We start from the raw sequence: 26,362 nt of genomic DNA on the forward strand, positions 1-26,362 counted from the left end.
CTATGAGTTACTATTGCTTTATACATCTTGAAGTCAGCTAACAGCAGTACTTTAATCGTGTCCTTTAGAAACATTATTTTAATTAATTTTCCATTTACCTATACAATTTAGAATCACTTTAATGTCTATAAATTCCTACTTGGATTTTTAGTGCAGCAGCACTGGATCAGTACAGTTTGAGAAGAACCGAAAATAGTACTGAGCAGATGATGTGGGACTACTGATAACTATGGAGCTGTAGCAGGGAGACATCATAATCAATTTACAGGAGAATGGAGGACTGAGCAGGATACGAAAAGACAAATAGTGATAATAAAGAACAAAATATACACCTGAAGTGGCTTATCTGATTTTCTAGAAGGGAGGAAAGTCTCTCTTTTATCTCTTCAAATCTTTCTTTTTCTTCCACAGAAACAGTTCCAATTCCATCAGGCCTGAAAAATAAAATGGGAATCGGCAGCATACATTGATAGAGTCTTTATATTGATAGATTTTACATACACACATTGCCAAATAATCAAAGAACAGCTCTAGTGTTCATATTAATGGTGTTCATGGTAAAAATTTAGTGGAGGTATTTGTAGTCAGCCACCTACTTTATGTTTTGACCTAGAATGAATGGAATAGAATTATTCTCTTTCAGACAACCTTCAAAGTAAGAGATGACAATAAATATTTTCCAGATCCACAGAAAACAATGTCTAGTCCTTGAGAATGGCAGTTAAAGTGTTTTACAGTGGTACCAAACATTTGACCAATTAAATGAATAGTGCCTGAATGGGGATATTATAAAAATACATTGAATGAAAGCTACAACATCTTAACTGCTTGTCTTCCAAATGAAAATTAACCTAACATGATATTAGAAATTTAATTTTCATTGCTGTAAGGAAATGCTGTGTATATTTGTATATTGTGTATATTTAAATATGAGGGCCAATAAAGATTAAAATGAAATTCACACAGAATATAAGGACTAGTGGGGCTGGGAAGGTGGCTCAGTGGTAGAGCGCTTGCCTTGCATGTATGAGGCCCTGGGTTCAATTCCTCAGCACCCCATAAGCAAAAAGAAAAAAAGCCGGAAGTAGCACTGTGGCTCAAGTGGTAGAGCACTAGCCTTGAGCTGAAGAGCTGAGGGACAGTGCCCAGGCCCAGAGTTCAGGCCCCACGACTGGACCCCCCCCCCCCAAAAAAAAAGACTATAAGGTCTAGTTATGATCTCTAAAAAAATTTCTAACTAAATATCCCTCTTGGAGAATATGATTTTTGATTACGATTTTAACAAGTACATATGAAAAGTGGCTCTTTTACTATGATTAGAATAAAAATATAAATATGTCTATTATAATAGCAGGGACTTTGAACATGTTATATATCAATTTAATTATCAATTTTATATATATATTAAATTTAGCAATCATCTACAAATTCGAGCACACAGATTTAGGCTGTCTGCCTTTATTAGCACAAGAAAAAAACACATTCATCTTACATTTATTTAAATACCATTTTATGTACTTCAACAACCAAATAAGTCTTTTGCAGTTGATGACTGACAACAGGTACTTTCACCCTATTGGCTAATTTGTTTAAAGATATACTGCAATTTTCAAAGATGTGTAGTTATCCCAAAGTATTGATTTTACACATAAAATAGAAAGAAAATTTTTAAAAGCAAACAAAAGATGCTTAAGATAACTTTGGGAAAAAGAGTCTTATTTGCTGCTTACTATATTATGTGTGTGTGTGAGAGACAGAAAGAGACAGAGACAGAGAGAAAGAAAAATGTATGTACCTGTGTTCATGCAAATCTGAGACTTATTAACTAGTTAATTAGGACAAAAGCAACTAGTTTTAAAGCTTTACCTAAATCATATTGACATGATGGCCTCTTGCTTTATCTGAGCATCATTTAAATATGAGAATTTAAGCAATAAAGTTCAGCAACTTGCTACTTCAGAAATGTACATGCTGTTAGTATACTTTGAAAACATTTCTTACACTCATAATTCATTTCTTTTCTTTCTTTCATTCTTTTATTTTTCCCAGCTTAAATTTGGGGCCTGGGAGCTGTCCTAGAGCCTCTCTGTGCTCATGGCTAGAGCTCTACCACTTGAGCCACAGCACTAGTTCCACTTTTTGAGTGGTTAACTGGAGGTAAGAGTCTCACGGAGACCTTCCTGCCAGGGCAGGCTTCAAACCATGATCTTCAGATCTCAGCCTACAGAGTAGCTAGGATCACAGGTGTGAGCCATTGACGGCTGGCTCATAATTCATTTCTAAACAAGAAGTACCACTTATTTAATTTCACATTCATATTAACATACCAATCATATTTATCCTATTGGAATGCACTTCACATTTTAACTATGAAAAAAAACTACTGACAAAATATTGGTCTTTTGGATACCTTCAGAAAAGAAGAAAAGGCCAATGTAGATATTATATATAGTAGTAAACTATGACCTAATCTCAATTCTGTTCATTAATTTAGTAATGGGTTTTTTCATATACCATTTCACAATCAGTTTTCATCAAATAAATTTTAACATAATATCTAGACTAACTTATAAATCAGTACTGACAACGATCATAAAATTCATATGAAAACATTAATCTGGATTAATCTGCTCACTTAGGTACTTAGAAACAATGCCTAAATTATATTATTATTATTATTATTTTATAGACAACAATAAAAGCCTATATCCTAAGTACTATAGGTTTCTTTTCTTTGAACATGCCTATGTAACTTTGATTTTAAGAATACAAAGAACAAGAAATGTATCCTATTATTCTGATGACTGAGGTGATGCTTTGGCTTAGCTGTCTGGCCTGTGCCATCTGGTTAGATTTGAGTGATGTTTTCTGTTGATATCATGCTTCACAATGGGAGACTAAGAAACCCTGGTAAATGAAACCTCACTGGTGTATGCTGCCTGCCTCACCAGATGGAACCAAGAGCAGAAAAGGTAAGTCGGGGGTAGGACTTTCGTGCCAAGTTCCACTGAGGTAAGAGCAACAGACATGGGCGGCCTATCAGCTACTGGGTTTAATACTACCCTTGGCACAGTTATGACAGGTTAAAGACAGCATTCAACCATCTACTCTTGCCTTTATTAGCATACTGTTTGTAGCAAACAGGGTTCTGAATGTTAGGTATATAAGGGAGACTTGTAACTTTAATTATTGGGAATGACTGGCAACTTTGCTTCAATCAATTCTAAAAGCACCAAGTTTCTTCTGTGCTAATTCTTGCCAGTAAGGGCAAATACGTCCTGTGTAACTAACATTTTTTTTTTCCTTGTCATAACGAACAAAAAACAGCAATGATCAGTTGCAGAACTCTAAGGATGCACATAGCACAGCGCTACCCGAATAAGAAAGAATGCTCCTAACAGTCTGGTCTCTAGAATCCAAAAGAGGAGGATGTTGAGTATCAGGTTATTTCTCCAAGGTCACACAGCTCAGATGGGAAGTGCTGAAGACTGGACTTGGACTTGAACCTGGATCTTTAACATTCCAAAGTCAGTACCCTTGGTGACCATGTATTAATCTATCTCCCCTATTTTCACAAGAAATAATGAAACTTAGCTGGGCACCAGTGGCTCACTCCTATAATCCTAGGTACTCAGCAGGCTGAGATCTGAGGATCATGGTTGGAAGCCAGCCTGGGTAGGAATGTCTATTAAACTCTTATCTTCAATAAATGACTCAGAAAAAGCTGGAGGTTGTGCTATGTCTCAAATGGTAGAGCACTAGCTTTGGGCACCAAGGGGCCTTCAGAAAGCACTCAGGCCCTGAGTTCAAGCTCCAGAACCATCAAAACCAAACCAAACCAAAACCAGAAAACCCATAGATTAAAAAGTCCTATTAGGAGCCGGGCGCTGGTGGCTCACGCCTGTAATCCTAGCTACTCAGGAGGCTGAGATCTGAGGATCATGGTTCAAAGCCAGCCCAGGCAGGAAAGTCCATGAGACTTGTCTCTCCAATAAACCACTAGAAAACCGCAAGCAGCACTGTGGCTCAAGTAGTAGAGCGCTTACCTTGAGCTGAAGAGCGCAGGGACAGTGCCCAAGCCCAGAGTTCAAGCCCCACAACCGACCAAAACAAAAAGTCCTATTAGGGGTTGGGAAGGTGGCTCAGTGGTAGAATGCTTGCCTCGCATGCATGAGGCTCTGGGTTCAATTCTTCAGTATCACATAAGCAGAAAAAGCGAGAAGTGGCACTGTAGCTCAAGTGGTAGAGTGCTAGCCTTGAGCTGAAGAGCTCAGGGGCAGCACCCAGACCTAGAGTTCAAACCCCATGACTGACCAAAATACAAACAAACAAACAACTCCTACTAAACCACAAAAGCTGTGTCTGAGAAGCAACAATGCTCAAAGGATTGCAAGCATCATTGATTATAGATATTAACTACATTACTTATTTAAAGTGGAAGCTTAAAAGTCAGTAACATTTAAAGCGTGCTTCTCAAAGACTTAGTAATTCAGTTGAAGATGCTCTCTGTAGATTTCCCCATATGTTACAAGATATGCAATTTTAGAAGTCTTGAAAGAAACCTAATATAGTGATTTTCAGAAGACTTAGAGTAGCAAAGACTTTAAAATTATATTTTACATAAACTCAGCTTAAATTAATTTCTATTGGCTCTGTCTTGTTCCAGAACAGATAACAGATACAGAACCCAACCATCTTCCCTCCTACCCCTTCCAGCATGACTCCACAGAACCCAGCCATCCTATCCTGGGTACCACTGCAGCTTTCTCCATCTTCTCTAGGCCTTTCTTTGTCAAGTACTAGGAGCACACTATATAGGACATCTTTAAGCACATGCGTCTGTCTTATTGCAAATCTCCTGGACTCAAGGCCCTGTAACGATGACACAGTATGAAAGCTGAAGACTTTATAATCATCTACCTAGACCTTACGTGGTGATCTCTACTTCCTCCCTGACCATCTGCCCTCACCTATCCCTTCATCCTCTCCAACCTCTTCCCTACTACCCAGAAAGAATGTGCAGCCTCAGGATCCTTCCAAGTGCTGTTTCCTTTACCTGGGAGCATCTTCCCTAAATGTGTACTTGCGTGTGCGTGCGCGCACGCGTGCACACACACACACACACACACACACACACACACACACACACACACACACACACACACCCCACTGATATTGATCAAAAAAAGACTATGTTAAAAAGTGGTTATTTAGATTCTAACACAAACAATTTCTGATTTATGTGTTAACTGGAGTTTAACCCTATGGCTGATAATTAAATATTCAGATAGAACTAATGACTAAGATTTGATATTTTCATTTTATCTTGGGATCTGCAGCTATTAAAGTTACAAGATTTCAAATAAAAGGGAAGTCCTCTATGAAAGAAGTTTAAGAAATGAACACATTATAAAACATGATTAAAAGTAGATATACTTCTTTTAGCTACAGATAAAATCAGAACAGATAGGACAGAGAACTTCCTTCTGGGATTATCTAGTGGCAAATGCAGTATTTCTATGTTTGTTATACTTCAAAGATTTGCTTTCGTTGTTCTATTATTCTAGTACTGGGGCGTGGTTTCCTGGGTGGCCTCTTGTGATTTAGTTTTCCAGAGAGAGTCTCACAGTTTTTTTTTGTACAAGGCCAACCTCAGACTATAATCTGCTTACTTCTGTCTCCTATGTAGCTGGAATTTTAAGAATATACAACCTTAAAGATTATTCAAAATCAGAATTCTTACAATAGAACCCACTTCTTCCAATACCACATAACATAGCCCCATGTATACCAATCAGTCCTGTTTAGTTTTTTTTTTTTTTTTGGTCCGGTCGTGGGCCCTGAACTCTGGGCCTGGGCGCTGTCTCTCAGCTCTTCAGCTCAAGGTTAGCACTCTACTATGAGCCACAGCGCCACTTCCGGCTTTTTTTTTCTTATGTGGTGCTGAGGAATAGAACCCAGGGCCTCGAGCATGCAAGGCAAGTGCTCTACCACTGAGCCACCTTCCCAGCCAGTCCTGTTTAGTTTTAAGAGAAGCCACACACAGAGCTTTTTCTGAGAGGCAGACATTCACAGACATAATTCATGAAGTTACATATATTAATTTAAAAAATCTCTCCTAAAGGATTTGTGCTATTCATCAATATGAAAGATGAAGGTATTTTAAAAAAAAAGCAAATTCCTTACATATAATAGATATCTTGTCTTAGGCACCAAGTTTTTCAGTGAGTACAACATAAACTCTAAACTGACAAAGATGTTTTTAATGCCTATTCAATACTATGATTTAAGAAAGGTCTAAGAGAAAAATGAGATTAAACTGGATCATAGAATGGCATTTGGGCAAAAAAGAACACATTAATGAAGAGTCAACGTTAAATATTCAGATACAAACTTGAGTGGTAGCTTTACTTCCTGTGTTTAAACCATTTGTAGTTCACACATTTTATGATTCCTTTCTACAGAATACCAAAAAATACCTTAGAGGTCATGACACAAATAAAAAACAGTTTTAGTGGTTCTAATACCATTTATTTTGCACACATTTACATAAATATTACTTACTGTTAAACATTTTCCAAAAGAAATAAGGGACCACGATTCTGAGAAATGATTCAAGTATATAAAATAAACTGCCCAATATCTTTTGAATAAAACAAATTACAGGATCCTCTCAAAGTTTCATGTTGTAACTACTGAATATTAACACATCTGAGATGCACACTAATAATGAAATCTATTGAACTATGTTTAACAACATTTCCAAAAATTAGTCATAGGAGAGCCTCACAATTCCTACTTAAAAACCATGACTTGGTCTGGATGAGCATTTGTTATGTTACTTACTGTGACATAACAACAGTATCTTCTATGATGATTTCCCATTCATTTTTAGCTGGACAGCTTCTAGATACTTGAGGGATAAATGAGTCTTAAATCTGTAGGACAGCCTGGGATTGAGTACTCAGGAAGTTTGCGGGTTAAATGAATACACCAGGGGTTATCATTGTAGAGTTTATATTGATTTGATGGATTTCTTTCCAACTCTCCCTTCTTAATTGTTTGCCTTGGAAGTTTGGTAATTTTATGTAAAAGCTGATTTGTAAGCAATGAATGAACAAATGCCAAAGTTCATGGAGCTTTTGAGTTTCTTATAGGCTTCTTTTCACCTGCCTTTTCCTCTGAGGAATGTATGACATCTTAGCTTCCTCTAGAGAGAGTGAGAAGGGAGAGACACCTAAAGGATGGTATTTCTGAATTGCCAATTCTGCCTGCAGCACAGCAGGTAAAAGTCACTTTGCACTTCGTGTATTTCCCACCAATATCCATTTGTGAAGAGAATGGAAAGGAGAGGAAGTCACAGCATGAGAATAAGAAATGACAGAACATGATGAGGGAGAAAACAATAATCCCCCCCTTTTTTTTGTTTTCTAACCTCCAACACCTCCTATTGTTTTAGTCAAAGTGATCTATCAGTTCTGTGGTCATTTATGACATAATCAGTATCCAGTTACTTCCTCTGAAGTTGTAAAGAGGCAGAGTAAGGAATTAATTTTATTAGTATTTGTTCACTGAGGGAGAAGGAAGGTTTTCTATGAATAATATTTGAGAAGATAGAGTTGGAATTCTTTCTCTCCTCTCTCTTCAAGCACGTTTCTCCCTTACCATTCTTTCCTTATTTGGATTTTGTACCACCTTCTAATTTACTTAGAGATTTTTTTTTAAAGTATATGCTTTCGTGGAGAAAGCAAAGTCTGACTCTGAAGATACGAGAATATATGACTTAGTTTTTGTGTTGAAGGCACAGATCTTATGATTTCATTTTATGGCATGCTCAGGATGGAAAGGAGTTTGATAGGTAGCTACTCCTCAGAACAAAGAAGCAAAGTTTCTTAGACTAACTCAATATAAGATACACACAACTTTAGAATAAAAAGAACTCAATAAAAATTACAAGAATACTGGTATAGAGAATTCCTCGATACAAAAACTACTGTTTTATATGTATCTAATATTATATGTGAACTAACGTGTATTATATATAAAGGACTTCACACACAACTAATTTTGAGAGAAGGAATTCAGAAAAATAAAGACAAAAATAAAAGTGTACTTAAATATCCCAACAAGACTTAAATGGTGGGCTGCGAAGGTGGCTCAGTGGTAGAGCACTTGCCTTGCATGCCTGAAGCCCTGGGTTCCACTCCTCAGCACCACATAAGCAAAAAGAAAACAGCCGGAAGTGGCACTGGGGCTCAAGTGGTAAAGCGCTAGCCTTGAGCTGAAGAGCTGAGGGACAGTGCCCAGAGTTCAAGCCCCACGACCGGACCCCCCTCCCCCCAAAAAAAGACTTAAATGGTAATAAAATTCTAGCTAGCTTTCTCTGAATCTATAAATGTATTGAGTAATCTGCTTCAGAATTTGGTTCTTAAAGAACTGTGAACATTTTATTATGTTATTTAAATATTTCAAATGATAGAACGGATAGCATCAGGATCCATGTCATAATTTTTTCACAAATACCACTTCAATATCTAAGCTTATATTTTCTCTATAAATTTTATTCATCATAACATATATTAGGATAAATTCCTGGAAGCATGATGTTAAATTAAATCCACAATATTTTTAAGTATTGACATATAATAGAAACTTGTTTGAGAAAGTGTTTCATTTATACTCTGACTTGTAGTGTGTGAAATTGCTAATTGTGAAATGCCTGTTTTTCATTACTCTTTCTTACTTTCTCTTCTTTCCTTGTTTCCTTTCCCCTTCCACTTCCCTAGTAGTTCCTGGATCGCTTTCATGACAGGTTTTCTATTGGTTTTGTTGCCTACTGGGTTCCACAGATGAGAGAACTCATGTCTTTGTGAGACTGCCTCATTCCACTTAACATGATGGTCTTCCATTCCATCCACATGATTACCATAGCTGCACTAGAATTAGACATACTCAACCAGTAAAGTTTGCGCAAATACTATCAATAACAACAAAACAACAACAACAATAAAACATTATCTCTGAAATCTGAAACATTTCTAGTACCATTTTGAATAAGGAAAACTTAACCTGCACATTGAATTTAAACATCCTCCCTCATTTTTTTCCTCACTCAATTTTTAAGCAATACTTTAGCATGAGCAAAGTATTTAAACAATTTTATTTGATCCATTGCAAACCATAGCATAAAAGGGAGCCCGGGTGTTATTATAGCCAACAGATGGCAGACTGAGGTACACACAAGTGAACAACACCCATTGTTCAAAGTCAAAGCGCTTAGAAGGAGAAGAAGCAGGAAAAGCTCAGTGCGATTTCTGACATCCTAAGTCTACTATATCCTCTACGGTTTCTTGGCTTTTATTCTTATGTTGTTTTAAAAGGCATAACTAATTCACTTCAGTATTGAACTCAAGGTTAAATAGACATATATTCTGGGCAAGTCTGATTAAGGCAAATTTTGGGTTGTTTCTCATTATCTGAAACATATTTAAAAAGAATCTATGATGCAGATTTCAATGGGACTCACTGATACTATACGTCTGCTTTGGGCCCTTAACATTGAAGATGAAAGCAAACAGAATTAAATCTGTCAGATCACCCACAGTATCCTCTTGATAATGACATTTGATCTGGTTATAAATCTGCTTCATCTACAATTTGGATAGTATTTATATTTCATTTTTAAGTATCCATCCAAGACTAGAATAAAGAAGAGTAACAAAAATTTCTGATGATACTCTTTGATGCTATACATACAATTTTATTCAAAAATCAAGCATCACTACCTCTGAAGTTAGAATCAAAAGCTGAGGCATTATTTCTGAAGCTATAGTCAAGAACAATGTTAGCATCTGCAAAACTGGAAGTATCATAATATGATCATCTGATGCCCAGTAGGATATGCCCATACTACGCCCACAGAAGTATAATGTGCTCTCCATAGAACAAAAGCGATTATAATGGGGCATGGTGGCTCACACTTATAATCCAGCTATTGGGGGTAGGAGGGTCACAGCTCAAGGAGAGCACCTGGCAAAGCTAGTAAGATCTTATCTGAGAAACATTTCTTAGAGGGAGGAGTGCAGGGAGTTTTGACAGAGAAGGTGAAACGGGTGGGAATACAGTGTAAATGGATGAAGATGTAACAATGAAATCTCTCCTCTGTATAACTAACAGAAGTCAATAAAATAATAAATAGAAGCAAAAGACTGGCTGACTTGGTACCAACAGAGGAGCACTTACCTAGAATGTACAATGGCATGAGTTCAATTCCCCAGTAATGGCCAAAAACAGAAGGGGATTATTTTGTACTTATTATAAAGATGTTGTACTTTTTTACCTTACATTTAAAAGCCAGCACATCTGAGCTGGCCTTTGTCTAGCATGTACATGTCTAAGATGGTCCTATTGAATGGTAAGAAAATTAATGAATATATTTTATGTCTTACATTGAACCAGGAAATAAAAGCCACTCTGTGTTGCTGCTTAAGTTTTTCTACCCACAGCTTGACTTATAAACCCAAGTCACATAAATACACATATCAACCTAGAACTCTGCCCTGTAAGGTATTGTTCCCAAATCTCTTTTCTCCATCCTGTCAGTCCTTAGTGGCACTCTTGCTGACTGAGTGGCTGTGTGTTATTCATGGGTATGTTGTGGCTATCATCCTATAGGAGTGAATCTGGTTTTGTCCTTGACTCACTTTTTCTTTCTTCCTTTCTCTTTCTCTCTTCCTCAGTCTTGGCACCAGCCAGGCCTTCTGTTTAACTCTATTCTTTTATTTCTGAAACACTCAGCTATTCAGAGAAGATGTATAGATAGCCCACACCTAAGAGTGCTCAATTCTGCGTAATAGGAAAAATTCCACATCCAGACAGTACTGCTGGCCTTCACTTCAGTAGGTAACAAAAGGCAATCCTTCTTCCTTTCAATGCTTGACAGAGGTGGTTCGGGAACGAGCAAAATGACTCTCTGAATGTATGTCTTGACAGATGTGAAAATGATCATAAAAGACCGTGGAACATACTGAAGAGAAGTCAGACTTGACATTGAAGGTATTTTTAACAAAAGTCTGTATCAACATCAGATGCGGCTCTCATAAAGGGAAGGTTGCTAAGACCTGAATAGTCTATTAGCAAAAAAAAATTAACAGTACGATTGCATACACACTGAAGCACATCTACTTAGCACGGGGCAGAGGCGGCCCCACAATCTGTTTTGCACACTTTCCTTCTCCTCACAATTTATACCTTTGTGGGCTATGAGTAAAGAGTAGCATATGACAATAATAACAGTAATCAGTACTGAGACATTCCTTATAATTCCCTACCACTTTCACATTAGTATTTTCTTTTTTTAGGGGGACACTTTAACATTTCAGGAGGGTTAAGTGATTTGTTTAACCTGAGTTAGTTTGCAAATTTCAGAGCTAGGGTTCCAGCGGTCATCTTTCTTTCTTTTTATTCTGTCACCATGGCCTAACATTTCTGAATACTACTGGTCTCATAATGTTCAGCTTTTCTTAGATAATTTCTACCTTAAACAGGTTCAAATTTCCCTAAAACCTGCACATCTCCTTTTAAGTTGCATGTCACCTAATGTTGAGTCAGAGACTAACCCAATGTGCTTATGTTCACTTTAGATTTAATGTGATTCCAGATAAAATAGGCATGAACACATAAACATACTTTAAGTTACAAGTTATTATAAAGAAAACAATAGAATAAAGGCAGAATAAAGGTAACTATAGCAACCTTTGATTCAAAGCAAGCCACCTTTCAGGCACAGGCAACAACAGCTCCTAGGTGTGATGTGTCTCAAGCACACACATTTTGGGAGCACATTACCTGAATTTCTTACTCGGTATTCACAATTTGGTTCTACCTTTCTGTGTCAATAACTAAACTAATCTGATTAGACAATCTTTGGGTTTGTCTGTTTCACTGCAATCTTCCCATCCACTTGCATTTCTGAATCTTGCCTGACATGAATGCTTCTCTTTTGATATCTACTAGTTGGGAGGAATTACAATGGAGCCGTAAGACAAGAGACAGCTTTAGCTGAATGACTTTTGACATTGGCTATCAAAGATTAGCTAACATGACTGGCCCTCATACTTCCATATGCTGAGTACATAGGGTTGTTGGGATAATGGCAACAACAACAAAAGTAAATATAAAGGCCAAACTAGCAACATTTTCTGAATTTCCAAGCAGACTAGGATCTTATGTGGACTGAGAAGTGACAGCAACAGAGATTTCAACAAATTTTACAATTTTTCCCAAATGGGGAAACAAACATTGATTATTTGAGATAAGACAATATTTAAATAAGATTTCTAAGAAAGGATAGGATGCCAGTAGGAAAATGGTGGTACAAGGTGCAGTATCTGTTTGAATAATCAAATTGAAATTATAGATTTTTTTCTTTTAGGGAAAGTCAGGCTGCAGTTATGAGGATGATTGACTGAGTTCTCCTAGGAGAAAATAAACAGTAGGGACATAAATAAACTTGTATAGACAAGAGAGAAAGGAAAGCCAGAATTAGGGTAGGTAAGTAGAAATTTTTTTTTTAAAAAAGAGAGAAATTAAAGGGTACTATGGAGATAGAACATTGACACTGGCTACTAATTGGGAATAGGGAATAAAATAAAAAAAGGTAAGTTGAAAACCAATAGGCCATTAATGGAAGTGACAAACTCATATGAAGCCATCCATTCATTTATCAAATTATTATTAAACACTTACTCAGTGACCATCGTGTTATACTTTTTGCCAGGCAGCATGCTAAGAGCTCCAATAGGAATTGGACCTGATTTACTGAAATGTTATGTTTTCTACATGGAGAGGTGAATGTATCAACAAAATATTCCAGCTGCTGAGTTTTAGCAGAGTGCAGTTTAGGAGAATTGAGTTGAAATTAACTGCATATGGGGAGGCCATGGGTGAATCTGTGAAAGAGTGAAATCTCTGAAACAGGAGGGGAAGGACTTGAAGGAGACGTGTCATAAAATCCATAATTTGTGTGTGTGTGTGTGTGTGTGTGTGTGTGTATGTGTTGGTACTGGGATTTCAACTGTGGCCTTGGAGCTGTCCCTAAACTTTTTCCACTCAAGTCTGGCTCTCTACCACTTGAACCACATCCCCAATTCCAGCTTTTTTCTGGTTAATTGAAGATACTGATTTTCCTGCCTGGGCTGACTTGGAACTGTGATCCTCAGATCTCAGCCTCTATGGAGTAGCTAGATATCCAGGTTTGAGATCCCAGTGCTCAGCTAAATCTCATAATTTATTTTGCTTTATCAGTGAACAATTACTCCACATAGAACAGCAAGGATCATTAAACATGCACAGAGCTATCAACAAATCCCCCTCAGGAACACATATGCATGACAATAGAACCATCAAACACTTAAAACTCTAAAGATCTCCATACCAGCTGTACAGAAGAACTCCTAGACAATTTCTACTCTTATATATATTTTTTTCCTCCTCTATCTCTCAAGTGGCTTTTTTTTTACAGCAAAAAGAAATGTAAAGTGCAGCTCACCTAATTCAATAGCATATTGATGTACATTTTTCTTTCATTTTTTTCCTTATAAGAAGTATTTGCTATTTAAAATCTGTTACTAGGTGATAATACTAAAGCATATTTCTCTCTCTCTCTCTCTCTCTCTCTCTCTCCCTCCCCCCTCCCCCAGTCAACCCTATACCTTTCACTGTGCATTTGCAAGTCAAAATACCTGTTGCCGTGCACATGAGAGGCACAGAATGCAAAGCTGTAATGGAGCAGGGTTGGGTCAATGACAGCACCGTTTTCTGAATGTTCCATCAGCTCAGTAAGGTAGCAGAGATGTCTGTGACAACCTCTCACACCGTAGCGGGCACAATACTCATCTAGGACAAAGACCTGGCCAGGGCTAAACCAACCCTACAAAAGAAAAAAAAATGTTTTCATCAATGAATACTGAGTTTCCTTTCTATAGGCACTAGCAGTCATGATCAGAAACAGCTGAATGAGAGAAATCTTTAGGTACTTATTGGTGATGTGTTTTTTGGACTTTTTCACAAGATTTAATATACTCCATTTTGGAGCTAATTTGGGACACTGGCAACTTAATATTCTCTCTTGATCCTTGGGACAATGAGTCAGGGAACAATGAGTGGGCAACTTGTTCTCCATTGACATTCAAAGCTACTCTAATTTAGACCATGATTTCCATTTGCCAGTCACAAAGAAGGATATTCTACAAACTTCAATCTATTTGTAAATCAACTGTAAAGAGAAGAGCCAAGCAGAGGCTACTTTAGCCATTACCTATTTTCTAGGCAAGCACTCTACCACTAGCCACATTCCTAGCCCCCATTACCTATTTTCTGAAAACATTTCATAAATGGTACTCAACCGACATTTCAGTAATTTTAGCTGTGACTGTACTTAAAACACCATTTCAGATATTCCTCTAATTCTGTGTTTCTATGATGACTATAGCAGAGATAAATATTCTCCAGTAGTAGAAGAGACAGAAAGAAAAGAGAAGGCTTTAAAGAAATGGAGGAACAGGGGGAAAAAAAGACCAGCAGAATCCTTCACTACTGTGGAGATAGTAAAGGCATCCACTTTATGCATGGTAGTTAGTGTGGTTTGTGTATTACAGATAAAAGTAAAGGGATGTTAAGTGAATTGGCTAAGATGACAATGCAAATTAGCTGGTGAACCATGATTTACATGCAGTGTGCAGCTCTGATCGCATTAAGCTCACTCCTAGCTAGGTGGAGTAGAAGTCACCCTTCAGAATCATCATCACTGAAACATGGGGTAATCACTAAGATGGAAACAACTTTTGGTGACGGCATCACTAGCATTAACAAACCACTCTGAGCGGAACCTACATGGCACTTGTCTCTTATTTGGTGTTCTCTTCATGTGTACCTATCCAAGGCAGATTTCATGGGACTCTGTGATCATTTATCTTATTTTCCCTGTAACTTCAAAATTTCAGTTGAATCTGCTTGTTACTTATAGGATACTAATTAATAACTATTTCATAAATAAATTAATGAAAACTTAACGTGATCATATAGTAAATCAATTTCCTCATCTACTCAAGGTATTCCTCATAACTGTCTAACCTCTTACTTTAAAGAGAATATAACACTGCATTTAGTTACTAATGTTCATTGTTTAAGAAACTCAAGTGGCAATATAAAGAGGCCTATTCTGGCTGGGAAAAAATGCACAGAAATGTCCATTCTCAATATTTAACATTTGGAACGGCACCTAGGATTCTTAGACTATAAAGTTTAATCATTACATTCGATGGTGTCAAGCTTTCTTTTAAATAGAAATGGCATTTTTTATTTCCAATTGTGATTACACTTTCAAGATAAGACCAGGTTTCATGTTAGCTACGTAATACCCCTTCATTTGGAGGTGAGATGAAACTTTGAATAAGTACCATGTTGTGCCTTCCACTCTGTATGTGTGTGTGTGTGTGAGAGAGACAGAGACAGAGACAGAGAGAGAGAGAGAGAAGGAGAATTTGGGTGTGTTTCTATCACTTGGGTTGTTCTTTTAAAAATTAAAGGGAAAATTTTGCAAGGTATCCACATCTGGGGAAGAAAATATAAACTTTAAAATGTCTGGGCAGGTAGTAATAAATCCTATAATAGAAGTTTCTTTATTTCTTCCCTCCCCCCCCCCCCCGCCCCAATCTTTTTTTTTTTTTATATTTTATTTTTTTAATTTAATTTTATTTTATTTGAGAACATACTGTACAGAGGGGTTACAATTACATGGGCAGGATAATGCATACATTTCTTACCAAGCATTGCAGCCTCCTCCTTTGTTTACCCTTCACCTCCCTTCCCAGCCTCCTCCCTCCCCCACACCCAATCATACCCCCCCCCCCCACCGACATTGTAAAGCTGGTTTTGACATGACATTTTGTACTTCTCATTGTTGCAACAGGTCCCAATCTTTATTTAAAGCTTTTTGCTATCATGTTATCTTCTTTGAAAAATCAGGTAAAACACAGTTCAGTATCTATTTGAGTCTAATTCCCTTCTCTATTGAGTGGCACAGCAGTGGTCTTCAAGAATATATAATCTCTAAATTAAGAAGCAATCAATTGGAATCCTTTATCACTTGATCTGACTTGTTATTAAATGAGTCAGGAATAAAATATTAGTTTATAATAAGTATTTCTCTGTTTCTTAAGTCTTTTATTCTAATATATAGGTGATTAGAGAGAATTTGCTCACCAAACAAGAGTAGGAATCATTCAGTCTGTGATCCAATGTCTGTCTCTGGAGTATTCTAAAAAGGAAGGCGTGGTCAAGCTTGCAAGGACTAGCAGAAATAAACTCATCCATACCATGTTTCTGAAAACGGTCTGCATCTGTAAATTCAGAAAAAAAAACATTGATAATACATTTTTTTTTTTTTGTTTAATGGTAAATACGGTTTTTGAAGAACATAGAGCACATGCCTTAGGGTAAAAGAACAATATCTGCTATCAAATAAAACATGATACAGAGAATCCAGCAGATTAATATAACTTGCAAATTCTTGAAATCCAAATTAAAGCATCATGTAAATACAATTCACAAATCATTGGGAACAAAGAGATACTATTTTCCTTCAAATTATTTCTAATACCTATCAGAGGGATAATCTTATTCTTCGACTTGAAGCAAAGTCAATCTATTAAAATATATTTACTGAAGGCAAGGACTGGAAAAAAACCTAGGTCTACTGATGAAAAGCAGCAATCATGGCCGGAAGCCTGCTTTCCAAATGGCAAACTGGGGCAGAAATGAACACACAAGCTTCAGCTGGATCACTTCCAGTCTTCCTTTTTTGTATGGAGCTCTTAATGGGACCAACCTTAATGCAGAAATGGCAATGAACTCTCTCAAGCTTCAAGTTTAAGAGACATAAAAAAGGGAGCATCATGTTTGTGCAAATATGCAGACAAAGCAAAACGTCCCAAATGGCACTTCAATCAAAGGTCCACGTTTATTGTTCTTTACAGATTGCATCTTTCAATGCCTATAGACCCTGCGGGTTTATCAAAAGGCAAGCTTTTATGATTGCTTTCATTAATGGTATGTTTTGTCAAAGTCTTCAATGTGATTTACTAAATATATAGAGAAAAAGCCACACACTACCAAAAGGAGTGCTGGGGTGTTACTACATTAGCTCTGCTAAAACAGACTGCATATTGGGCAAGCAATCAGTTATCAGGATAAAAGTGGACTCTTCTCACAATGGCAAAGCTGAAGTGCCATTGTTCCTTAAAACTCATACATAGATGTTTTTCCTGTCATCACAAGAAAAGCAGTTCTAAATGAAAGCTAAGTGTAGCTTCTAAAATCTACGTTGTACAACCCTAAAACTGTAAAGGGAAAGAGACAAAAGTTTATTGATTAAACCCAATTATAGAGTCAGGCTCATAATAAAACTCAATATTGATCTGTGGACATGATGCTAACATAATCAGTCACATTTAGATATTTAGCCCAGATCCTATTGATCCATGTCAAGTTCAACTCTCAGCCATATCCATGGATGGGAGAACTATATAATTCAAGCTGAAGGGTCTTCAGAAACCACATTTTCAAAAAAGATAAGAAACTAATGTATGTTCCACATTGATAATGGTTATCGAAAGGTGAACATGGCAAGGAAGCCATGGATGACAGTTCACTGAAGACATGAGAAATGATACTGTGATCCATGGATAAAGCAGCAGATATTTTCCTTTATATTTAATGATTACTTCCTGAACTATTATATGCATTACAGCGGCTAAATCAGTATTTACTAGACGAATACAAAAATTAGACTGCTTTTTCTAAACCAGGAAACGAGACAATTGAACTCCTCCTTGTATTTTATTTTTCTCCCAGAAAGTATTTTAATATAGTTAAATGTATAAAAATCTGAAAAAAATAATGAGTCAGATAGAATATTAAAATAGGAGAAGTAGATTAACAATTGGAAGATCATTTTATGTTAATGAACTTATCATACAGTTTTCAGTTTTCAAAATCTAAAAATGCTTTTAGTATTACTTTTATGAAACAATCTTAGTTATAGAAAACATCTGCTGAATTTGATTCATTAGTTCCTCCCCAAAAGAAGGTCAGACCAAGCAGTTAAAAATAACACTCTTTAATAGCTTGTCTGTTGAGAACAGAATATAACAAATTTCTGAGGAAAATTTCACAGTTCTTTTACTCTAAAGGTTTACAGGAGCAATTTTTCTTCTAAAAAATTGGCAGTCTTTAAATAAAAAATGAGTTTTTGGAGAAAACGAATCTAAAGTTCACTTCCATAATTAAATTAGTTTTTGGATTAAAAAAAGTCATTTCTTCATGAAATACAACTTGAAACTGTATTATTTACTAACATGACAAATGAACACATGGATGGAAAATTACTTTTAAACAATTAGATTAGTGATAAAAATTGTATTCATTTTAAGTCACAAGTATAAACTCTAGTTTGACATTGAGTGAAATGAAACAGTCTAAAATCTTCACTTATAAAAGAAAATGAAGCCAGGTTTGGGTGGCTCATGCCTGTGATCCAAATTACTTCTCTGAGAATTGTGGTTTAAAGCCAGACTGGAAAGGGAAGTCCTTGAGAATCTTTTTTTTTAATATATATTTTTATTGTAAAGATACTATACAAAGGAGTTACAGTTACATGAGTAAGGTAAGGAATACGCATTTCCTATCGAGCATCATTACCTCCTTCTTTGTTTTTCCCTTACCATCCCTTCCCTCCCCACCTCCCTACCTCCCCAACTCTTCCCACCCCCTTCCCCGAGGTTGTAAAGTTCATTTTCTACATACTGTCTTGTACATCTTATCTCCAATTAACAACCCAGAAGCCAGAAGTGAAGCTGTGGCTCAAGGGGTAGTGTTAGCTTTGAGCAAAAAAGGTAAGGGTCAGGGACATTGAGCATGCCCTTGAATTCAAGACCCCAGTATTGGAGTGAGTGTGCACGTGCGCATACACACACAAACACACACACACAGACACAGACACACACACAGAGAGACAGAGGGAGGGAGAGGGAGAGAGAGAGAGAGAGGAAAGAGAGAGGGAGAGAGAGAGAGAGAGAACCAGCAATCTTTTTAGGGCCATTGTTTTCTGAAATTGAAATGTGTTCTTAGGGATTATTTCACCTTCAAAACCCAGGCTGTAAAGACCTAAATCTCTCTTCTTTCCCTGTCAGACAAGTGCACTCAAAACTTTTGATGAGAAGTATGTACTACTAGAATTTTGGTGTTCATGATTTTATTAAATACAAAAATTAAGAAGGCCATAATTTTGACCTTCTTATGACAGAAATCTTTTCCTTTGTTTTCAGTACAACTTTATTTACAATGAACACTTGCTTTACTTTGTTGCCCTTGTGTTAAACAAAAATAATAGTAAAACATATAAAATATATCAGAAAGTAAAGTGCATTACAATAGCATTAAGACTCGAGGAGAGAAGTTGATGTACAATACTGAGAGTTTCTCTCTTACTTTTATTTTTTTATTTGGTGCTAGGCATAGAACATAGAATTCTGGACTTATACTTGCTAGGTAAGTGCTCTACCACTGAGCTGTATCTCTATTCCTTCTTTCTTGTTTTTAGAGTACACGTTATTTTACATATTTGAGTTTAACAATATGATGTTAGAGAATACACAAATGGTTACTAACGTGAAACATATCAACATATACCTCAATAACAGCTGCTAAAATCTACTTAAGTTATCAAAAGCAGCTAATGTAATGCAACATTTTTTTCCTTTTGCCATAATGCTAAGGCAAGTGCTATCATATGGAGCGCTCCACCTCCAGCCTGGCTATTTCATTAAGTCTAGTTCTGTTCATTTCTCACACTCTACACTTGTTCATTGTATATATCAGTTAAGCAACCTTGTTCACTTTGATCTACATCATTAGATTTCTTCCCCTATACATCTTTAATTTTAAAATTCTCTCATGAATTAAAGTTAAGCAGGAAGTCAATTACCATTATATTTTGTATAGTTTTTTGTTTTCATAAAAGCACATTTTTACATAGTTTTATGTTGCCATAATATATTTATATTTTACTTTATCCTCCAATCCTCAGTACTGAGATTTGAACTCAGGGCCTCAAATTTGCCCGGCTGGCACGCTACTTTTTTTTCTTTTTTTCACCACTTTATATCTTGAGTCATACCTTGGACCCAGATTTTTACTGGTTACTTGAAGGTCACAGTCCCTTGGACTTTTCTGCCCAGGCTAGCTTACCCCAATAATTCTCAGATCCCACTGAGTAACTAGGAGTACAGGCAGGAAAGCCACCAATGCCTGGCTTACATTTTATGCATAGAGACACAGAAGGCCTGGCATTGTGGCTCAAATGGCAGAGCACTTGTCTGAGAAGTATAAGGCCTGTGTTCACCCCCCCCCCCCCCCAGGACTGTGAAAAGAAAACAGACAAAAAAGAGGCATCATCCGAAAAACCTGCTTTCAATCAATTAGCATTACCAAATTTGGTACTTTAAAATAGGTTCTATCAGATTATCTTCAAATAATATTTATTAGAATGCCAAATTTTTAATAGAGAACTATTCATGGTACCATTTAAATGTTCTCTTATAATGGCAAGTTTCAGTTCAGTTTATCTTCTGAGTCAATGTAAGAAAACAATGAAATCAAGCTAAGGAGAAATGAGCTTAAATAATGTGCCACAATACTGTCAAAATTGTGATGATTAACCTATGGACTAACTACAGATGTGGGACATGGTAACTGAGGATGTTGATGGAGTTTCTATGGCAACTGTTGGATATATGCTCGGGCATCTTCAGGTGGTTCTGTTACCAGGTGTGCTAACAGTGGACAGAATAAAGCTTAAATGGAGAAAGATTAGTATTTGCTCAAGATTTAAGAAGTTACAGAGGTTTTATTCAAGTGAAACCTGAACATATAAATTTCTCATTAGAGTAATAGCTGTAGGGAGTCTAGGAGAAAGGATATGGGGTTGAAGGTATCCGTTTAAACTGTTAACATTGATTTGAAACTAGCAAGCCTAGATAGCAATGGTTGCAAGCACTTATCAGCACTCGAATGTCCTCCATCCACTGTGGGGAAGGAGGAAGTTTGGGAGGTACTGACCATAGTCAGCCAGCACTGTGCACTCCAGAGCCCAAATTCTCAAGAAGGCATCGAAAACAGAGTTCAGAATGTGAGATGCTTCCCCTGTTTTCAACCATTTCTAATGTTGCTGCTTTTGTTTGTTGCTGTTTCTGCTCCCTCCACGTGCTCTGATTGTGGACAATCAGACGGGAAAGGACAGAAGGGGGGAGGATTCAATCGCCATTGCTGAGATCACTGAGGGATACAGAAGTGGGACTCAAGCATATTATAAGGACCAAGAAGAAGCTCCTAGCCAGGAGCAGGTCTCCTCTGTAAGATTTTGGGAATAACTAAAGTAGCAAATGAACTGACTGAAATGCAATGCATCCTTCTCTGTCTAGCAGGCTTACCTGCAGGTGCAAATACTACTATTCATTCCTGGTTGTATATTTCTTTACAACAAACTCTTATAGAGCTTAAAAACTTACCAGAATTTAAAAGTTCCCCAAGGGAGGGGGTGCCACTTCTGTTTCTATTATCAGCTATGTGGCATTTAATTAGAAGCGGTTTAGGTTTTAAAATTTTATGTAGATCTAGCCAGGTGCTGGTAGCTCACACCTGTAACCCTAGCTACTCAGGAAGCTGACAGCTGACGATCGCTGCTCAAAGCCAGCTTTGGGAAGAAAGTTGGTGAGACTGCTATCACCAGTTAACCACCAGAAGACCTGAAGTGGCACTGTGGTTCAAAGTCGTTCAAAGTGGTTAAACACTAGCCTTGAGCAAAAGAGCTCAAGGACAGCATCCAAACCTTGAGTTCAAGTTCCCTGACTGACCCTCCCAGTCAATGCATTCTTATTTTTTATGCATGTTTTCTAGTGAAGACCAAATAGTAATGGTTGATATGTCATTTGTTCAAAATTCAGTTATTGAACCAAATCAATTTTTTCTTTTTCTTTTTTTTTAGGGGGGCTAGGTCTGAGGTTTGAATTCAGGGCCCAGTACTGTCCGTGAGCCATTTTTCTCAATATAAGCACTCCACCACTTGAAGCACAGCTCCACTTCCAACTTTTTCTGGTAGTTAATTGGAGATAAATCTCATAGCCTTTCCAGCCCAGGCTGGTTTTGAACTATGATCCTCAGATCTCAGCTTTCTGAGTAGCTAGGATTATAAGTGTGAGCCACTGGTGCCTGGCTTCTTAGTTTTTTTTGTTGCTTTGGTCAAAATGGGGTGACATTGATCAAGATGAATTGTACTCACAAATTGACATGTTGAACTGAAACTCCTTTTTATAGCTACTTAAGGATAACTCAAAAAAAATGATCCTGACATATGGATTTATATATCTGTTTTCTGTAGTTAATAACACAGAAGCAATATTTTCATATATAAAGTGAAATCAATACATAGAGAACTGGAATTGCAACTAAGCAAAAGCAAACCAATATGGATAATTGACAAAAAAAAAAAACTCAATGTAAAGGAAGGCAAATGCTTCCATTATGGAATGTGGAATGTTACATGCTAGATGCATCAGAAAAGTAAATTCATGAAATTAAGTGGAAGTTTATACTCCTATTTAATGATATAAAATATTTAGCCTAAAAATAAAAAAAGATGGAAGCCTTGGTAATTCACTTTAGACATTAATGTATTTTTGAAAATCAGATACTGCATGATCCTGTACCATGTGCATATGCATTGTCTCATGTTCCCAGATCACTAAGAGAAATGAAATATGGAATGTTTTGGGTTTTTTTTTGTTTTTTGTTTTTGTTTTTTTTTTGGGTCTGGTCATGTGGCCTGAACTCTGGGCCTGGGCACTGTCCCTCAGCTCTTCAGCTCAAGGCTAGCGCTCTACCACTTGAGCCACAGTGCCACTTCCAGCTTTTTTCTTTTTTGCTTATGTGGTGCTGAGGAATCGAACCCAGGGCCTCATGCATGCAAGGCAAGCACTCTACCACCTTCCCAGCCTATATGGAATGTTTTGGGACAGAGGGAGCAAACAAAGGTAAGGAAAACATGCATGTCAGTCTGGAGAGGGAGTATACATGTTAGAAATGGGAAAAGTTGTAAGTAGTACATCAGTCAACGCTTCAGCTCATCATACATCCCAAGAAGTTATACACCTACTGAATCATGAAAAGAAAGGAGTAGCATATATTCTGTTAGCATTTATATCTATAAATATGTATTTGTATTTATAGCTTCAAAAAGACAAGGTTTCTTCTCATAAATTCAATTTTATAGATTTATGACTTTTGTTTTGACTATTCTTTAACATTCAATGTGTTTCATTTCAAAACTTGTGTTTTTCACAAAATAACATACTTCAAATAAAACTCAGGAAGTAAAAAGGTAGCAATAAGGCCTTCCAATGAAACTCATCAACCATGAGAATGTAAGATTTGAATCTTCCTATTCTTTTATTTTATAAATAAGCTTGTTAACATAGTAAAAATAATACTATGTGTATAATGAAGCTTTTTCTTCACTTAAAATATACTTACTATTTTTTGGCAAGTTATTAAGTCTTTGTAACCATTTTTTGTACCTGTATAAATGCTTTATGAGAGGTTGTGTCTACTATTCCAGTGTAGAAAATACATATTCAAATTGTATAAATGACAAAGCTGATGTAAATGTTCTGAACTCAACCACAGGGTAGGACACTGACCCTATAATCTAGATCATGAATTAGTCAAGCATAGAATCTAGACAATCATTGTAAAACATTAAAAAAAAAGAATGAAAAGAACAGAAATACTTACCTTTACCAGCTACAGGTCAGCAAAGAAAGGAGAGAGAATATTTAAATAAGTTAGGTATACACACATGCACACATATTATATGAGTAGCTGTTTAAATTTTATATTACTTTCTCAATTTCTACGGATGAGTCCAAAGGTGGATCTGACAGACTATCTGGAAAGGAGAAGAAAGAATGCTAAAGCAGCTGAGCCGGGAAGGAAGGCTCTGAACTAAAGCTAATTAGGGGCAATTCAGTGGCAATTCTCTGATGGAGGTCAGGAATAGCATTCTCCTGATCAGGAAGAAAAAAGTTTCCTTTTCTTTTGGCAGTACTGGGTTTTAAGGCCTTATGCTTGTTCCGCCGTTCTGTAACACTCCTCAGTCCATTTTTCAGATAGATTTTTGTTTTTGTCTGAGGCCAGATTTAGACCATGATCCTGCTACCTGTACCTCCTGCAAAGCTTAGATCAGCTCATGCATATGTGCGAAGTATGAGAGTAGGGAGAAATCAGTGTTCAGGAGTAATGACAATGGTGTCCAAATTTCATACAGCCTGGAATCCGGCTTGTTTCCAGCAGTCACCATATAAAAATCTCATAATTCATAGCTTATTATTTAGAATGTTAAGGTTTGTGGTCCAGAAGTGGAGAATTCTGAGATTGAAGACAGCTTCTTCTACTCAACAAAACTTAGATGCAAAGCACAAAAGGCTAGAGCCATTTATCTGCATGTCTGAGCAAAGCTTCATGATATTTTCATGAAGAAACCCACAATAAGAAATTATACTATGCTTTTTCAGAAACTGTCATCATAAAGAAGATCTTTATAGCAACTAGAAAGAAAAAAAAGAAAACTTGTATAGAGGAACAAATCCAAATGACAACACATCTCATAGGATAAACAAAATACAAGCTAGAAGAAAGGTGAGAAATTATCTTTAATGTACAATAACTATCTTTCAAATGCAGGTAAACAAAGACTTTACACATGTAAAAGAAGTTGAGAGAAATAATTACTGAAAGGACTATAATATATGAAAAGTCACAAGGAATTGTTCACAAAGCAAACTATACAAGAAAGAAATGCAAAGGGCAAAATAGGCAGGACATCTTCAAAAAAGACTCAACTTGGAGGGCTTACACCCCCAATTCTAAGAGTTACAAAGCTTCCATAATTGAGACAATACCAAGATAAACAACTTGATCAAAAGTAAACTCATTGTCAGTTGATTTTGGCGAATGCACAAAGCCAACTAAGTGGGTAATAACCTTTCCAATTCATGAGTATCCATCTGAGACCCAGAAGCAATGATGTACACGTCAACGTGAAGAAAGGTTAACTCCAAATAGGTATACAATGTAAAAGTTAAAACAAATAGTTCCAGAAGACAGTACAGGAGAAAACCTTTGTGATTCTATGTTAGGCAAAGAGTTCTTAATAATAACACCAAAAGTATATCTGCTTAAAGAAAATAGAAGCAAGATGTCCATAATCTTAACATGTAGGAGGATAAGGCAGGAGAATTGTGAGTTTGAGGCCATCATGACTCATAATACATAAACAAAAGCAAATAAGAACAAATAAACAGATGAACCTTGGCAAAATTAAGAATTTCTTCTTTTGAAAGATGATATTAAGAGATATGAAAAGACAAGCACAAATGAACTGAAAATATTTGCCAATTATGTATCTGATAAATATTGAGCCTTTAAGGAACTCTCAAAACTATATTATAATAAGAAAAAAATTGTTACAGGCTAGGCATGGTAGCACACACCTATAATCCCAGGTACTTGGGAAGTGAAGACAGTAAGATTATAGTTTGATACAAGACTGGCAAAAGCATGAGCTATTATTGAAGAAAAAAGAAAGGAAGGAAGGAAGGAAGGAAGGAAGGAAGGAAGGAAGGAAGGAAGGAAGGAAGGAAGGAAGGAAGGAAGGAAGGAAGAGGGAGGAGGGGGAAAGAACAAAAGAACCTAGTTATAAAATAGGCAAAATATTTGAAGAGAGCTAACAAAGCAGATAAATGATAATCAGATAACAAATAAGCACTTGGGGTCGGGGAGGGGGGGAGGATTGGGTGGGATTGTGGGGGGGGGGAGGCTGGGAAGGGATGTGAAGGGTAAACAAAGGAGGAGGCTGCAATGCTTGATAAGAAATGTATGCATTATCCTGCCCATGTAATTGTAACCCCTCTGTATAGTATGTTCACAAAAAAAAAAAAAAATTAAATTAAAAAAAAAAACAAATAAGCACCTAAGATGAGCATATAAGGACACCCTTTTGCAGCTGGCTCATACCTTTAATCCTAGCTACTCAGGAGGCTAAGATCAGAGGATCATGGTTCAAAGCCAGTCTTGGCAGGAAATCCCATGAGACTTACCTCCAATTAACCAATCACAAACAGAAGCTGTGGCTTAACTGCTAGAATGCAAGTCTTGATTTAAAAAAAAGCTTAGGGACAGGGCCTAGGCC

General features: G+C 36.7%; 1 protein-coding gene across 3 annotated transcripts in view; it reads right to left on the reverse strand.

Annotated features, from left to right (window-relative positions):
• The window catches only part of Cadps2 (calcium dependent secretion activator 2), a 454,722-nt gene that overhangs the window by 114,759 nt on the left and 313,601 nt on the right, over positions 1-26,362 (reverse strand). For all 3 annotated transcript variants that reach the window (XM_042695976.1, XM_042695975.1, XM_042695977.1), the window contains exons 12-14: positions 16,264-16,400; positions 13,743-13,930; positions 333-434 (exon numbers count right to left, since the gene is read on the reverse strand). In XM_042695976.1, coding sequence (XP_042551910.1) covers positions 333-434; positions 13,743-13,930; positions 16,264-16,400 — 427 coding nt within the window. The remainder of the gene's footprint in view (positions 1-332; positions 435-13,742; positions 13,931-16,263; positions 16,401-26,362) is intronic.

The sequence above is a fragment of the Dipodomys spectabilis genome, unplaced genomic scaffold (genome assembly GCF_019054845.1).
Source record: "Dipodomys spectabilis isolate Male_0828 unplaced genomic scaffold, ASM1905484v1 ptg000197l, whole genome shotgun sequence".
Lineage (NCBI taxonomy): Eukaryota > Metazoa > Chordata > Mammalia > Rodentia > Heteromyidae > Dipodomys > Dipodomys spectabilis.